The sequence below is a fragment of the Diospyros lotus genome, chromosome 6 (assembly GCF_014633365.1).
Source record: "Diospyros lotus cultivar Yz01 chromosome 6, ASM1463336v1, whole genome shotgun sequence".
In the NCBI taxonomy this organism is placed as follows: Eukaryota; Viridiplantae; Streptophyta; class Magnoliopsida; order Ericales; family Ebenaceae; genus Diospyros; species Diospyros lotus.
Window position 1 is genome coordinate 35,186,876 of NC_068343.1, and position 16,716 is coordinate 35,203,591.

Consider the following 16,716-nt stretch of genomic DNA (forward strand, 5'->3'; position numbering starts at 1 on the left):
TCGCCCCTGGAACATTTGACGTTCCAGTCGGGATTTGCAGTGATGATATAGAGATTGAAGATGTGTAGTGACGCGAGACGTCAAGAAATGAGTAAATGTGCCATGTTATGTTGTAATATTAATAGTTCGAGAATTATGTACGTTTTAATTTATTTTCAGAAGCTTATGTATTAACTTTGTAATAAATGCCATATTCAGTTATTTATGTAATGCCATGAGCAGGTTAGATTCAGCTTCCGCTTTATAAGATTGTATTTACCTCTAGTGTATAAATTAAGCGCTAGATAGGTCTTAGGGAATTTTGGGAATAATGTAATTTAGAAAGAAAGAAAAAATAAATAAAAAAATAAGACCCAAATTTTATAAGGCATAACACGCCCTGAGGAGGTGGGGTGTTACATTACCCCTATGGGGGTGTGGATGTGTGTAGGTGAAGCTCCTCTCTTCCCTTACTCCTCCTCTCTCCACTTGTCACCTGAAAATGAATCATTGGAAGAAGAATAAGAAAATGGTTTATTGAAGTTAGGTAACGTTCTTTTTATACAAGTTATTATAATAAAGTTAGGTAGAGTTCTTTTTCTTTGATTTGAGATAAGTGTGTATGATGAATTGATGTAAACTAAACCTAATTTATCCAAATTAGTTTCAAGCACAAAATAGCTTAAACTATTGTAACTAAGAATTAAACTAATATAACAACTAAAACATTATATTAGCCCACTAGTTTTAGGTAAAAAATAATTTAAACTTCAACCACCTCAATAAATATATATTAAGTGGATAAATAACCCACACACACACACACAAAAGGAAAAATTTAATTTTAGAATGAACTTTTGATTTTTTTCAATCAAATACCTAATTGATGTTTTTGTTTCATTATTCTCTTCTGTTAAGAAATTTATGTTTTAATTTATTGAGAAAATAGTTTTTGAAAAATATAATTTTAATAAATTTTATTTATTGATGATTTCCAAAACATTTTGAAGTACTCTTAAGCTTGATAATGCTATACTCAAGTATATTTTTAAAATAGCTGAGTATATGTTTATATTAATCGAGTATTTCATAAAACTTGCGAGAGCCAATCGAGTAACCTCTTTGTGTTAGTCGAATAAAGTTTTTGAAAATATTTTGTGAAACTCCAATAAAGTATGCTTCAAATCCAATCGAGAAATGCTCAAGTTATTTTCAAATCAGTGGATTACATGCATCAGTTTAATCGAGTAAAAATGTTTTAAAATTGACTATCATAATCTCCTACTCGAGTATATTATGCAACTTTCTGTCTTTTAAAAAATTAATGGAGTAAAGAATTTTTCTAATCGAGTGTCAATCCTTTGTACTCAAGTAAATCCTTTTAATAATCGAGTTCTTTTGTGTTAAATCTTTTTGCATCTTTTTAATGGTGTAAAGCCTTCTTGATAATCGATTAATGTAATTTTATACTCAAGTGTATAATCTATTTAATCGAGTAAAGATAGGTTGGATGCTAGCTAAGTTTTTGGTCTTAAAGTTAATCAAGTATCAAGTATTTATGCTCGAGTAGAGATCTCTATTAGTTGAGAACTCTTAGCCTTTATTCGAGTGTTTAATGCAAGTTTCTGTTGCTTTTGTTTTAGTCAAGTAATGATTTGCTCATACGCGAGTAAGCCTTTCATATAATCGATTACATTGTTCATTCAATTGAGTAAGAACCTATATTAGTCAAATAAACCTATATGATAGTCGAGTATCGACTGTCAAATTTTGAAAAATATAGCCATTAGACGCATTGAATGCTGTCAGTTTTATCTTTTCAGTTCATTAAATTCATTTCAAACAACATGGGCATACTTTTGTGAATTTATATTTGTTATTTAATGCTCATAGATACAAAAAGTGGCAGTTGTGACACAATTGAAACATTCCAATTATCATTTGCCATGTCAGCTAACATTTAATGTAGGAAATTTATAAATAGGAGTTGAAGTTGCCTAAAGAAGGTGACAACAGTTACAAGAATTGAACATACATTCAAGAACTCTTCTTTCAAACTTCAAGTGATTATTTTCAAAAGTCTCGTGCTTCTCACAAGCTCATTTTAAAATATTTTTGTGATATTTTTTTAAGAGTGTTTATACATCCATATCTTCTAACTCTCTTTTGTTCAAGAAAATATATGTAATCACTGTTTCATTTCATATTTTTCTCTTGAGAAATCATTTCACAATATTTGTGAAACTTGTAATAGGTTACACCTAATCCTTTGGAAGGTTGTGTTTTGATTTTGGTTGAGCCAAGTGTAAAAAATCAACTATAGTTGATTACACCTTATCCTTGAAAGTCAGTGATTGTGACTGAGCCTAGTTGTAAAAAGTCAATTGTAAAGGTTGTGTAGATGAACCTATAAAAAGCTACAAGATATAGTAAAATATACTCGGTGTGTTTGTAAAGTCCTTGGTTGTAAATCAAAGTAGTGGACTAAGCTTTATAGCTGAACAACTTTAAATCAAGTGTGTTGCATTCTTTCCTTTATCGTATTCTTATTTTAATTTCATTTATTTAAGTTCAAATTTTAAAAAGAGTAAAAAATTTAATTCACCCCTCTCTTAATATAACAATTGTATCATCTTCTACCACCGCTCTAGGAAAATGCACAACCTTATTATCAACCAATCCATCTTCTCTGTTCATGTAGTGAAATCAAAACATATATGGTGAATGACGAGAAGATGGATGGGTTGTGAGGAGAGTAGGTTTTTTCATGGTGAGGTGGTAATAGAGATAATAGAGAACAACTATGATAATGTGGTAAGAGCTCCTTTGTGAAATGATCAATAGGCGAGAAAATCACTATACATTCTCTCTTGAAAGAGTTAAGAGCTCATCTCCATTGCAACCCACCATAAGAATTCACTTCAACACCAGTAATGAAAATTGAACCCCCTACGAGCTACTATTGCCTTTTCCAAAGGAGATATGTTCCTTCTTGTTGTGGATAACTTTGTGAAGTCATAGATTTGAATTGCTACCCTTGCTACTCAATACACTAAGGAGGAAGAAGAATAGTCACTGATTTGATTTGTGTTGCTCATTGTCATTAGACCCTTTACATGGAAAGAAAATCTTAACAATCAAACCCTAACAATTCTAGGGTTCATTTTTGGGCCTAGATCAAGCCTAAAGGGAGGAGATGGATATAAATATCAAACCTAAACCCCAACTCTTTATTTCGAAAGCATGAGAGAAAAAAGAGAGAAATGAAGGGTTTTCAACCAAAAGATGATGGGAGAGAGAGAAAAGAAAACCCCTCGAGGTAGCACAATTGATTAACTGTGTACAAGGGAGAACCTAGTTACTACAAGGTTGTGGGATTGATTCACGCTCCACGTAGAAGTTTCGGCTATTGCTATTCAAAGGGCCACGACTCCAGCCCTTGGGCAATGACTTGGTTCTACTTTGAGGCTATAGTGGCTAGACCTGTGGTTTATAGAAAGGGTGGGATGCTTTGACTAAAGGCGTTTGAGAAGGTGATGACCCCTTAATTTCTATGTAAAAGAAAGAAAGAAAGAGAGAAGAAAAAGGAAGGAAAAAGAAAGGAAGAGAGGAAGAAAGAGAAAGGATGATTTTCTCATCACAAGTCCTAACTTAGTCTCCATAAATCTTGGTGAAACACCCAAGAACAAGGAGGAGGCCATTATTCTTCATATCCTTGAAGGCTATTGGTGAATCTTGCTAAGGTGAAGGGATGACAAAAATGTTGAAGTATTATTTTTCATGATAAATAGATTATTTTGAATATTTTGCATAAATGTTGAGAGTAGTCATGCATGTGGTAGTTGATAATCTTTGGAAAGTATGTGTTCAACTTGCAACCTATGGATGTTTTGTTGCATTTTAGTTGATGAAAATGCTATTCATGTCGAATATCTTTATGCATAATGTTTACTAAATGTATATCTCACCCCAATTATATTTTTATTATATATATATATATTCACATATATGTAGGTGGAAGTGATTTCAAAAGGCAAGGTGCAAAGAAAGATATTGTATTGAAAATCCATTTGAGCATGCTTGTTTAGTAAAAGGGTTTTTATGAGATGTTAAGTTGTGTTAGCTTTAAATCTTATATTGTGTTCTAAATCTTTTTGTGTGGATGATTCGCATACGTCATTTATTTTTAAAGGAAAGGTGTGACATATATTGCAACTTTGTTAGTATTATGTGATAAAAATCATCTTGTTTAGGCCTAAACAACACTATTCAAATGAAGTTATGTTTGAAACCATTCCCCCCCCCCAAAAAAAAAAAAAAAAAAAAAACTAGAATGTGTTACACAACTTTTGACAGAAAAATCACCAAAAGATAATTTCTAAATATGAGTTATGAATTATCTTAGAAAAACTATTCAGAACGCTCATAATAAAATACTGTTACACAACAATCCACTTTGATGATTTATTGGTATATGTAAAAAACATAAAAATACGAAAAAAATTCTACATAACAGGTGAAGAAGTTTTTTCTTTTTCTTTTTCTTTTTTTTTGGAGGGGGGGGGGGGGGGGGGGGGGGGGGGGTTGAGAAAGTCTTGTTTCTAAGAGAATTGGTTTTGCGTCCATTAGACCAAAAGGAAATGAAAAATTTAAAATTTTCATTTTGACAGGTTGCTGACCGCAATGTAATAAGTTCCAAGAAAATTTGATTCTTTGATGGATATTTCAGATAATTAGGTCCAATCCAAAGGCTTTCAAAATTTTAAATGGTTATTGCCCTTAATTTTAATGAAGAAATTAAGGGTATTGTCCAACTGGAGGTGGTTGTATGTAAGAACAAACATAATCCAAGAATGAGGTTCAAAATGCAAAGTAACCTTAATCAAGTAGGAAAGAGAGAAATTTATGGAAGTTGAAAACTACTAAATTTAAAGAATAAGGTCTATGAAACCTGCTGAAGAACAGAAGAAGTGTTCCCATCCCAGTTGCAGTTGTTGAATCTATTAAGATAATATTTTCATTGGACACATTAAAAATAAAAAGGCACAGACAGGACAGAGAGGCAGAGGCACTCAACACACTAGTCATGTAAAAGGAACAGCTAGCTCTCTCAGCTGAATTAACAATGAGCCTCCTCCTCAGCAAAACATTCAACATTGGAAGAATGACAGCTTCAACTCTGCTCATGCTCGCGCTTTCTTGGTATGAGACATCAACTGCAGTCTGCAGGCAGGCAGGCAGGTCCCCTAATGTAGTGGCAGAACAGGGTCCTCATGTTCATCATATATAATGTTACTGACATGTACAAAGAGCTGCCAGCCAACGCCCAACCCCCGCTTGCATGCCCCATGGACAGGTACTTTTCGGCCTTGAGCTTCGATTCAGGCTACTAAGTGAGGCTAACATACAGTGTTATTTTGACAAAATTTTCCAACAGACCAACATTAGGCCGGTGACAAGCTGCACACTCATTCAAAGAGACATGTACGTGCTGTCACAGGAAATGACTGGCCAACAAAAGTTGCGGTCTCTCCTTGTCTTCTGCAGCCTCCATAGTGGCTTCAGCTTTAATTTCCTCAACTCTTTTATCCCAAATTCCATCTACTAGCTTCCAAGTTTCATCGCTGATTATTTGTGTCTGCAAACGAGGATGAGAAATAACATAATGAGTCACCGTGAGACAAAAAGGCTGCATCTTGGTAATGCTACAGTGTAACTGCTGCCTGCTCACCTCCATCGGACGTGGTGCCCCAAAAGTTGAAAATCCCACATTTCCAGGAGCAAAAGTCACTCTCCCTGGAAGTGAAACACCATAGGTACCCCATCGTCCAGCATATATTAAGGCACCGTATTCATCAACTGGACTTACTGCCGGCTGAATAAGAAGCAAAGACAATATTAATAGTTTTCTTTTGGGTTAAACATGGACAGATTTAAAAGTTAAATCTAAAAAAAAAAGAAAAAAAGAAAAAAAGAAGAGATAATAAAATAGATATAAACATATTACGATTGTGTATAGCCAAAATTTGGAAGCAAATAAATATTCAAGATTGTTGCTACCGAGATACAACAATAAATTCATAAAAAACAAGCTGGTTAGAGGGCACATGGTATTACCCACGCAAACCCTTCGATGCTTAAGTCAAACTTGCCAAAAATCAAAGGAGCTTGCAAAGAATTTTGGGTAGTATTTGCTAAGTCCCCCCTTTTTTCAAGAGAAAGGCTTATCTATTTATAGGTGAGCTATGAGGTTTGTGATAAGCATTCATACCATTTTGGGTTCGATTGAGATAGGAATTATTGTTGGATAATCCTTATCTATTGCGAGATTCTCAAAGGAGATTTCGGAGGTAATCTGCTTACACTTTTATACTGGGAATATCCCATAGGAGAATCTTCTGGGAGACTTTACGACTCTCTAGAAGCTCTTTTCACGAGAGTCTACCAAGACTCTCCCGGGAACCCCTTGGTTGAGAGGGTCTCTTGGGGTCTTTCCATGCGAGACTCTTCATTTGGCCCTTACGCTTTATCTTCAGCTTTTGTGCTTGTCCTTTATAGGCTTTGTGATTGGGTTAGTGCATATTCATTAGGTGAATCCTTTTGCCTCAAGTCCTTTACCCCTTAAGAGTCTCCTTCTGGGTTTTTCTCAAGATTTTCCTCTAGTTCTCCCATTGGGTTTATTTCACAGGTTTTGACTAGGCCTTGGTGATCCATATACACATCAATTGCTCCTCACTCTTTCCTCCAGATTTCTTGAAAAAATAGTAGCTTTTGCTGTCGGCTTGCCCTTTCCAGGACTCTCCCAGCAGTCTTTTTCGTAATGCAGGTATTTTCTGTCTAATAGACTTTACTGCATTGTATCTTTGTTTCTCATTCATCTGATGGCTGTGATTTTTCTGAGATTTGGACAGTCTAGATTATTACACCCACTGTCGCTTCGTCTTTTGAGTTTTCCCTATGAAAGGGTACCTCAATCAATTTCCATTTTTCACTCTTTGCCAGAGCAATTCTTCTTGGTTCTTTTCCTAGACTCTCTTGCTCTCTCGGTCATCTCTCAGGGATTCCTTCAGTCTTCCGAAGAGTCACTCAATGCTAATCTTCTGCAGACTCTTTTAGTGGAGTCTTTCATTTTTTTCGATTTCTTTTCTATAAGATAGTGAGGGCAAAACAAACTCATGATTGTCACTCCTCAGGAAATGCAGTTGATTCTTGGTAATAGATATTACTTCTCTGAAGCAAGACTTACAAGGGCACGCGTGCTATATCCTTTCCCTGAGCATTATGAATTAAGAGTTCTTACGTGGTTGAATCTCTTTTTGTAGCCCTTTGGTACATGCCAAGATCTAGTAAACTCTGTAGCATTGAAGATTTCGAGGCTTAGTACATGTATGGTGGCAATAAAATATTGTAGTGTGGATTCTTGAGAGCTTCTTTTCTTCTGTTGGGTGTTTATCCTGCCTCATGTTGTTTTTAACAAGCAAAGGCTAAAGCTCTTTCTCCCAGGCAATTGGATTGAATGCTATTATGCTGAGCACCAAGTCTTCCCCATGCCTATTTATCAATAAATCACCCACCTTCATGTCGTGTCATTTTACAAGGTCCATCCATCCCGACTTGAAGTCGCATATTTCAGTGTTTCAAGTTGGCAACATTACGATTTGAAATTTAAGTGTCTGGAAGCTTATTTCCATCCTGGTTATTGGCTTTGAGAAACTCCCTAGTCCTTTGGAGCCTTATTCAAGTGGTTGAGGAAACCCTGAGGTGATTGAAGTTCTCAAGGATTTGGATGTTGACGATCCAAGTTAGTTGTTGAAAACTTGACCTCGGTCACCCTTGATAGTCCCATTTGGAGTTGTTCCCCAATCTTCCATATCCCCAGTGGAGATTCATCCCAGCCCAATTGAGTAGACTTTTAGGGCTTTTTGTTTTTCTCCAATGTACCTTTTCTTTTACTCTATCCATGTATTGTTTGTTTTGAGTGCAATAAAATGATTTTCTTCCTCATCTCACTACTTCTTTTTTCTTATTGTTTCCTTTCTTAAGTTAGGGTTTGCTCCCTAATCTTTTAGGAGGACTTCACTCTATCGAGGACACTTACACTGTTAACCTTCAATGGGTCTTTGTTTTCTATAACCCATTGGTTTAATAGAACTTCACGTTGCCATGACCCTTGTTTCTCATGGATGATGGTCCCTAAATAGTGTTTGTGCATTTGTTTTTTTTTTTTTGCTTTCGATGCTAGGTTTGTCCTAGATCCTTTTCGTGTTTTTGCCTTTTAGGTTTTATGTCGATCTCATGCAATTTGCACTTTTGTTTTTGAACCGTTCTCATGCAGTTGTACTTTGATTTTTAGACCGTTCTCATACTTTTGTGCTTCAGTTTTTGGATTGTCCTCATGTTTTTTAGTTTCGATTTTTGGATCGTTCTCACACTTTTGCATTTCAATTTTTTAGATCTTTTTGGATGATGAACCCTAAATCATTTTTGCGCTTTTGTGTTTTAGTTTTTAATCCATTCTTATGCATTTTGTGTGTTTGATGCTAGGTTTGCTTGTCCACCAAGATTTTAGTCCTTTTCATGCATTCTTTGTCTTGGAAAACAAAATACACAAAAAAGAAATTGTAACAAGGTAAAAGTTTTTATTTAGGCAATGTAAAGTACAATATAACTTCAAACAGTTTGTATTCAATCTCTTGCCTATTTTACTTCCCTGCTAGACATCTATGTGATAAGTTCTGCTTCCCAACCCTTGCCCATTCTTTCTGCACTGGATTATAATCTTTGTCCCCGAGGTAATCTATCTAGGCTTCTGTGTCCACAAATCTTCTCAGTTTTTCCTCTCTAATCAAGCCCTCTATTTGATTCATCAACTAATGGCATTTGTCAGTGGAGTGTTTGTGGCAACTGTGGAACTGGAAAAAGGCTTCTTTTTTTCTCCACAGAGGTTTGTCAATCTTATTAGGGAATTTGATGAGACCTGATCCTTCGATGGCTACTAAGATAAGAGGATAGTGGTTGTATGAATGGAGTATAGTTTTTGAATTGGAGCCTAGGAAGGTCATAAGTCTTTTTGGATTTTTCTTTCCTCTTTGTCCCTTCATCAGAATCCCTTTTTTTCTTTCTTTTTATCCTTTTCTTCATTTCCTTCAACCATTCTCATCACTTTAGCCTGCAAGATATATTTGTTCGCTAGGACAAATAGATCAGCTAGGGTTGTTGGCTGGTTCAAGGCAAGAGACTCTTATAGAGAGGTTAACCTGGTTCTTTGAAGCATTACGATGACCACTACCCCCATCTGCAGGTCTTGTATCTCTAATGGTGCATTTCAGAATTGATCAAAACATATTGTTGGAGGATTTCTTTGCTACTTTGTTGAATGTAAAGGAGGTAGGTGGCATCTTTCTTCCTTTGACTATTGATGATGAAGGCCTTGATGAATTCCCTTCTTAATTGATCGAAAAAGGAAATAAACTCTTCAACTAGACCATCGAACCAAGCACGTGCATGATCAGTTATAGATGGGGGGAAGGCCCTACACATAATAGCGTTTACCCAACCATGAAGCAGCATGAGCTATTCATAATTTTGTATGTAGTCATGAGGATCCTCTTTTTTGAATAAGTAGCCAACTGGGGCATCTTGAATTTCCTCGAAAGAGATTTCTCCTTAATCTCTGGAGTGAAGAGAATTTTCCTCCTCTAATGATCCTCTTGGGCTTGTACTAGTCGTTTTTGTTCCAAAATTTCCTCTATCATCTTATTCATGTCCATTGTCTCTTGAGCACTGAATGTAGATAGATTGTCAACTTCTTACGCTCTCCTAGGCTGGTCCTTAGGAGGGATCTGATGCCCAAAAATTGTTGACTTCTCCTTTCTTGTGTGAACCTAGTGGGAGTCAAATCAAACAAAATATAAAATAATATGAATTAAAGTGCAACAATAAATCAACCACAAGAACATTGAAATTTATGTAGAAAATCTCCTCAATGCGAAGAATAAAAATCATGGGACTGAAGTCTATCCAAATCTTCCACTATCAAAGAAATAATGGAAATTGTGGGAACGAGGATAAGAATCTATGGCAAGATAAATGTTAATTGAGAATTATTCCATGTATCTTGAAGATAAAGCTTAGGAAGTTGATAAGTTCTCTGGATGCATGTATTAAGTCTCTTAGGAATTTGAGTTATTATTAATGTTCTAGTCCACATTCATAACATTAATATATTACGTTACTAGTATATAAATGGCTTTGTAACTCTCATTTGATTGTAATGGAAAAATGTTTATGTTTTAACAGTGAATTCTGGAAGAGTCATATTTTCTCATTTTTGCTTGGTGTATTTGCCAGCATATTTCATCTTTAATTGACAAGTGGTATCAGAGCTGTATTCTTGAGGGATCTGTTCATTTAACTCCAAAATGTCTTCAAGTGAGCAGATTGGGTCTGGTCCTCCAAGGTTTGATGGTAACAACTACCATTTATGGGCTTTCAAGATGGAAGCATATCTCAAAGCCCTCAATCTATGGGAAGTAGTGGAGCTTGATTCTAATCCGCCTCCTCTACCTGCAAATCCTACTCTCAATCAAATTAAAATTCATGATGAGGCAAAGCAAAGGAAACCAAAAGCTTTGACCTGCATTCACCAGGCTGTCTTTGAGGCAGTTTTCACAAGAATTATCAATATTAAGTCTCCAAAGGAAGTGTGGGACAAACTGAAGCTGGAATTTGAAGGCAACGACAGAGTGAAGTTTGTCAATTTAAGAACTTTAAGGAGGGAATTTGATCTCATGAAAATGAAGGAGAAAGTGTTAAAGAATATACTTCAAGGCTACTTGATGTGGCAAACAAGATCAGATTTTTGGGCCAAGATTTTCCAGATGAAAATATTATTGAAAAAATTCTTGTCAGCCTACCAATGAAGTATGAATCGAAGATTTCAGCCATTGAAGAGTCTATTGATCCCAAGACTCTTAGTATTTCAGAACTGATCAGTAGGCTCTATGCCTTTGAAAAAAGGCTAAGCATTATAGATGAAGAAGATGATGTCGAAGGAGCATTCCAAGCAAGGCACAAAGGCAAGCAAGACAAAAGATATGGCAAGAAACCTGCAAAAGGAAGTTCAGACAAAGGGAAAGGCGTGCAGATTTCTGCAGATTCAGACAAAAAGTCAAGCTATCCACCATGCAAACATTGCACTAGAACAAACCACAAAGAGGAAGATTGCAGATACAAAGGAAAGCCTCCCATTCAATGCAGGTTTTGCAACAAGGTGGGCCATTTTGAAAAACATTGCAGACTGAAAAAGGGTCAAGGCAAAGGAGGGGCAACTCAACAAGCAAATATCACAGAAGAAGATGAGCCCGAAGCAAAGGTATTTCTTGCCTCTCAATTATCTGAAACTGATTCTCATACATGGCTGGTTGATAGTGGTTGCACAAGTCATATGGCAAAGAAGGAAAGTCTATTTCATAGCTTGGACAAGTCTGTAAAGATCAAAGTCAGACTTGGAAATGGTCAATTTGTTGAAGCTGCTGGAAGGGGAACTATTTTGGTTCAAACCAAGGTTGGGCCAAGATATATTAATCAGGTTCTTTATGTCCCCTCACTCTCTCATAACCTCCTAAGTGTGCCTCAAATGCTAGTGAATGGTTATTCAGTTCTTTTCAAAGGAAATACATGTTACATCTATGATAAAGAAGGCTCTTTAACTGCAAGGATGCCTATGATCAACAAGTCCTTCATGTTAAATTTTAATATCCAAAAGGAAGATGCATGTAATGTAACTGTTGATGAATCCAAGTTGTGGCATTGTAGATTTGGTCATTTTCACTATAATGCTCTTTCTAAATTATGTAAGGAAGGCATGGCAAGAAATATGCCAGATGTAATGATCCCAAATGAAGTGTGTGGGGTTTGTCAAATGGGGAAGCAACACAGACTTCCATTTCCTGTTGAAGTCACATGGAGAGCGAAGAACAAGCTTGAACTCATTCACAGTGACCTTTGTGGTCCTATGAAGAAGGAATCCTTGAACAAGAATAAATCCTTTGTCCTTTTTGTGGATGATTACACTCGGAGTACCTGGATCTATTTCATCAAAAGTAAGTCACAAGCTTTTGATGTTTTCAAGAAGTTCAAAAGGATGGTTGAAGCTCAAAGTGGTTGCAAGATCAAGGCTCTCAGAACTGACAACGGTCTTGAGTTTAACTCCACAGAATTTAAAGAATTCTGCAGTAAGTATGGTATTTCGCATCAACTCACAACTCCATATACCCCGCAACAGAATGGTGTTGTGGAGAGGAAGAATAGAGTTGTCATGGAGATGGTAAGGTGTATGTTGGCTGGAAAGAAGCTCCCAAATGAATTCTGGGCTGAAACTGCTTACATAACAATTTATCTTATAAATAGACTTCCTACTTCAGCCTTAAAGGGAGTTACACCTATTGAAGCATGGACAGGTCATAAACCTTCAGTAAAGCATGTGAGGATCTTTGGTTCTGGATGTTATGTTCATGTGCCAGCAATCAAGAGATCCAAATTAGATCAAAAGTCTCGACCTGGGATACTCCTAGGCTATGCTCCTATGACTAAAGGTTACAAAGTCTGTGATGTGCAAGAAGGAAAGGTCCTTATCACTAGAGATTTGGTGATTGATGAAGGCTCGTATTGGAGTTTTGATGAGAATGAACTAAAGCCACATAAAGATATCATTTTTGAACCCACTCAGGAATTGCAATTTCAACAGCAAAGCAATGAAGATGCAGATGCCAAAGACGAATTTGATAGTCAAGATGAGCCATTAAAGCAAAAAACCAGAAGTCTTAGTGATATATATGAGAGCTGTAATTTGGTCATTTCTGAACCAGATTCATATGAAGAGGCTTCTCAAGATCCTAGATGGATTCAAGCTATGGAGGAGGAGCTGTTCATGATCAACAAGAACCAAACTTGGAGTCTTGTAAGCAAACCTAAAGGAAGAAAGCCAATTGGTTTGAAATGGATTTACAAGGTGAAAAGAAACCCAGATGGTTCACTCAACAAGCTGAAAGCAAGATTAGTTGTGAAAGGATATGCTCAAAAGGCTGGTTTGGATTATGGGGAAACATTTGCTCCTGTTGCAAGGCAGGACACAGTTCGGCTGCTGGTTGCTTTAGCTGCAAAACTTGGCTAGGAAATCTATCATTTGGATGTAAAATCAGCATTTCTCAATGGTGATTTGAAAGAGGATATTTATGTGGATATTCCTCAAGGTTAAGATGAGAATGTTAAGATGGATGTGCGGACATACAAGAAAGGATAAAATTAGAAATGAAGTTATTCGTAATAAGGTAGGAGTAGTGCCAATCGAGGAAAAGATGAGAGAGACTAAACTAAGATGGTTTGGTCATGTGAGAAGGAGACTAAGAGACGCTCCTGTGAGGAGAGTTGATGAAATGGAACAATTAGTCACAAAAAGAGGTAGAGGTAGACCCAAGAAGACTTTGGGAGAGACATTAAAATTTGATATGAAATATATGGATCTAAATGAGGATATGACAAAAGACAGAAATACATGGAAGTCTAGAATTCAAGTAGCCGACCCCACATAGTGGGATAAAGACTGGATATGTTGTTGTTGTTGTATTCCTCAAGGTTTTCCAGCTGAGGTAGAAGGTGATAAAGTCTTAAAGCTTCATAAGGCTTTGTATGGGCTGAAACAGGCTCCAAGAGCCTGGTATGGAAAGATTGATGCTTATTTGTCCAGATGTGGCTTTCAAAGAAGTCTACATGAGGCAACATTATATGTCAAGAAGGGTTCTAACAACAGAACTCTTGTTGTTTCTATGTATGTTGATGATTTATTAATAACAGGTGATGATAAGGATGCACTCCAAAATTTCAAAGCTGAAATGAAAAAGCAATTTGAGATGTCAGATCTTGGAGTTATGAACTACTTTCTTGGGATGGAGATCACGCAAACAGAAAAAGGTATTTTCATGTCTCAATCCAAGTATGCTAAAGATCTGTTGAAAAGATGTAAGATGGAAGACTGCAAGCCAGTCTCAACTCCAATGGCTTGCAATGAGAAGCTGTCAAAAAATGATGAAGGTGAAATGGTTGATGCAACCTTTTTCAGAAGCATCATTGGAGGTCTTCTCTTCTTCACACACACCAGGCCAGATATTATGTTTCCTGTGAGCTATTTATCAAGATTTATGCATGAGCCATGTGAAAGGCATCTTAGATGTGCTAAGAGGATTCTGAGATATGTGAAAGGAACCATAAATTATGGTATTTGGTTCAACTCCAGAAATTCAGGGGAGTTAATGGGATATTCAGACTCAGATTGGGCTGGAAATGAAGCTGACAGTAGAAGTACTTCAGGTTATGCATTTACCCTTGGAAATGGTGTGTTTTCATGGTGTTCAAAGAAACAAGAAATTTTTGCTCAATCCTCTGCTGAGGCAGAATATATTGCAGCTGTAAATGCTGCAAATCAAGCTATTTGGATTCAGAAAATACTTTCAGATTTGGGCATAAATGTCAGTTCACCTGTGGTCTTAAATGTGGACAACAAATCTGCTATTTCTCTTGCAGAAAATCCAGTTCTTCATGGCATTGCCAAACATATTCGGGTCAAGTTTCATGCAATAAGAGAAATGGTGACTAATAAAGAAATTAAGCTAAATTATTGTCCATCCGAGGCTCAAGTAGCAGATGTCATGACCAAAAGTCTTCAAAAGGCAAGGTTTGAGAAGATGAGAAGCATGTTGGGAGTACATGGAACAATTCCCAAGGAAGAGAATGTTAATTGAGAATTAGTCCATGTATCTTGAAGATAAAGCTTAGGAAGTTGATAAGTTCTCTGGATGCATGTATTAAGTCTCTTAGGAATTTGAGTTATTATTAATGTTCTAGTCCACATTCATAGCATTAATATATTATGTTACTAGTATATAAATGGCTTTGTAACTCTCATTTGATTGTAATGGAAAAATGTTTATGTTTTAACAGTGAATTCTGGAAGAGTCATATTTTCTCATTTTTGCTTGGTGTATTTGCCAGCATATTTCATCTTTAATTGACAATAAAGATAGGTTGTTTTATTATTTTATATTTTGTATCTATTTTGTGTTTTATCTTCTTGTTGTATATTTAAATTTGATGTAATCTAGTCCTAGATATTAGATTAGGAATCTAGTCCTAAAATATAGGGATGTAATCTAGCCCTAAAATATAGGAGAATTCTTAGGAGAATTTTTTTAAACTTCTTGTATAAATTCTATTATTGCTATCAATAAAATTATCAAGGAATACCGCTTTCTTTTTTCACATGGTATCAGAGCACTCTGTCGAGTAGGATACCCGCTTCCTTTCAGCATAACCCTAGTGCCTTCATTACACAGTCCTTGCTTTGTTGGTCCTGCCTTCATTGCACAGTTCTTGATTTGATCCTCAGTCCTTGATTTGATCCTCCATTGGTCCTGCCTTCATTGCCCTAAGCCTGGACCATCTCTATTTGCCCCTGACGTGCCTTTATTGCATCAACGAGCCTGCTGGTTTCAAGAACTCACTGGTAGCCGAAAGCAAAAGGTTTAATGACGGAATTATCAGATGTCGCAAGCCCAACCAGTGATACAAATCCAGTAGAAGGACATCAGCCAGATCACTCTCCAGTGGTTAGCGAAGTCCCTCTGGCCTCAGAACTCCCTATAGTCCATCCATCTTATCAGTTGGACGGGAAAAATTATCTTCAATGGGCACAACTAGTGAAGACTCTTCTCAAGGGCCGTGGGAAAGGCAACCATCTGATTGGAAGTCCTCCCAAAGAAACAGATTCAATGTACAAAGCATGGGACATAGATGATTCTCACATCATGTCTTGGTTATGGGGAACTATGCAACCAAAGATTAGTAGGAACTTTATGTTCCTAAGTACAGCCAAAGCCGTATGGGAGACAGCGCAACAAACCTACTCAAAAATCCAGGATGCTTCCGTGATTTTTGAAGTCAAGACAAAGATTATAGCCACCAAACAAAGCCAACTTACCGTCACAGATTACTACAACGTAATGAGAGGATTGTGGCTGGAACTTAATCAATATCAGCCCATCAAGATGGTATGCCAAGAGGATGCTGCAACACTCAATCGGATAATTGAACGAGACCGGATTGTTGAGTTCCTTGCTGGACTCAATCCTGACTTCGACCAAGTAAGGGTGCAAATTCTCGGTAAGGAGAAACTCCCAAATCTTAATGGGGTTTTTGCAATTGTAAGGAGTGAGGAAAATCGAAGGTATGCTATGCTAACTGAACATACCACTGAGGGATCTGCACTAGTGATCAGCAAACAAGAAGGTAGAGGAAATAAAACTGGAAAATTAGGGTTTCAGAACCCTGGCAAACCCGGATCCAATTTCTAGCATCATAACCCTAGTCATAATCAAGACTCACAATGGTGTAGCTTTTGCAAAAAGCCTCGCCACACTAGGGAAACATGCTTTAAACTGCATGGGAAGGAGGCAGTCTTGAGTAGGATTGGAGGATTCAAGAACATGAAATCCCAAAGCTTTCATGTAAATAAAGAGCAAGAAGAGGAAGCTGATAAAAGGGAAGCAGAAGCAGATTCTGATTCACTGAATGCTGAGGAATTAGGCAAATTAAAAGCCTTTCTCCGGACGTTTCAAGATGGAGGAACCTGCTCCTTAGCCCATCAAGGTAATTCTCAAGGTAATTTCCTTAGTTTCCCTTCCT

General features: G+C 36.7%; 1 protein-coding gene across 1 annotated transcript in view; it reads right to left on the reverse strand.

Moving 5' to 3' along the window:
* Positions 1-4,835: 4,835 nt before the first annotated feature.
* The window catches only part of LOC127803431 (probable inactive ATP-dependent zinc metalloprotease FTSHI 4, chloroplastic), a 120,338-nt gene continuing 108,457 nt past the window's right edge, over positions 4,836-16,716 (reverse strand). The window contains exons 15-16 of the mRNA XM_052339646.1: positions 5,711-5,854; positions 4,836-5,617 (exon numbers count right to left, since the gene is read on the reverse strand). Coding sequence (XP_052195606.1) covers positions 5,474-5,617; positions 5,711-5,854 — 288 coding nt within the window. The 3' untranslated portion in view covers positions 4,836-5,473. The remainder of the gene's footprint in view (positions 5,618-5,710; positions 5,855-16,716) is intronic.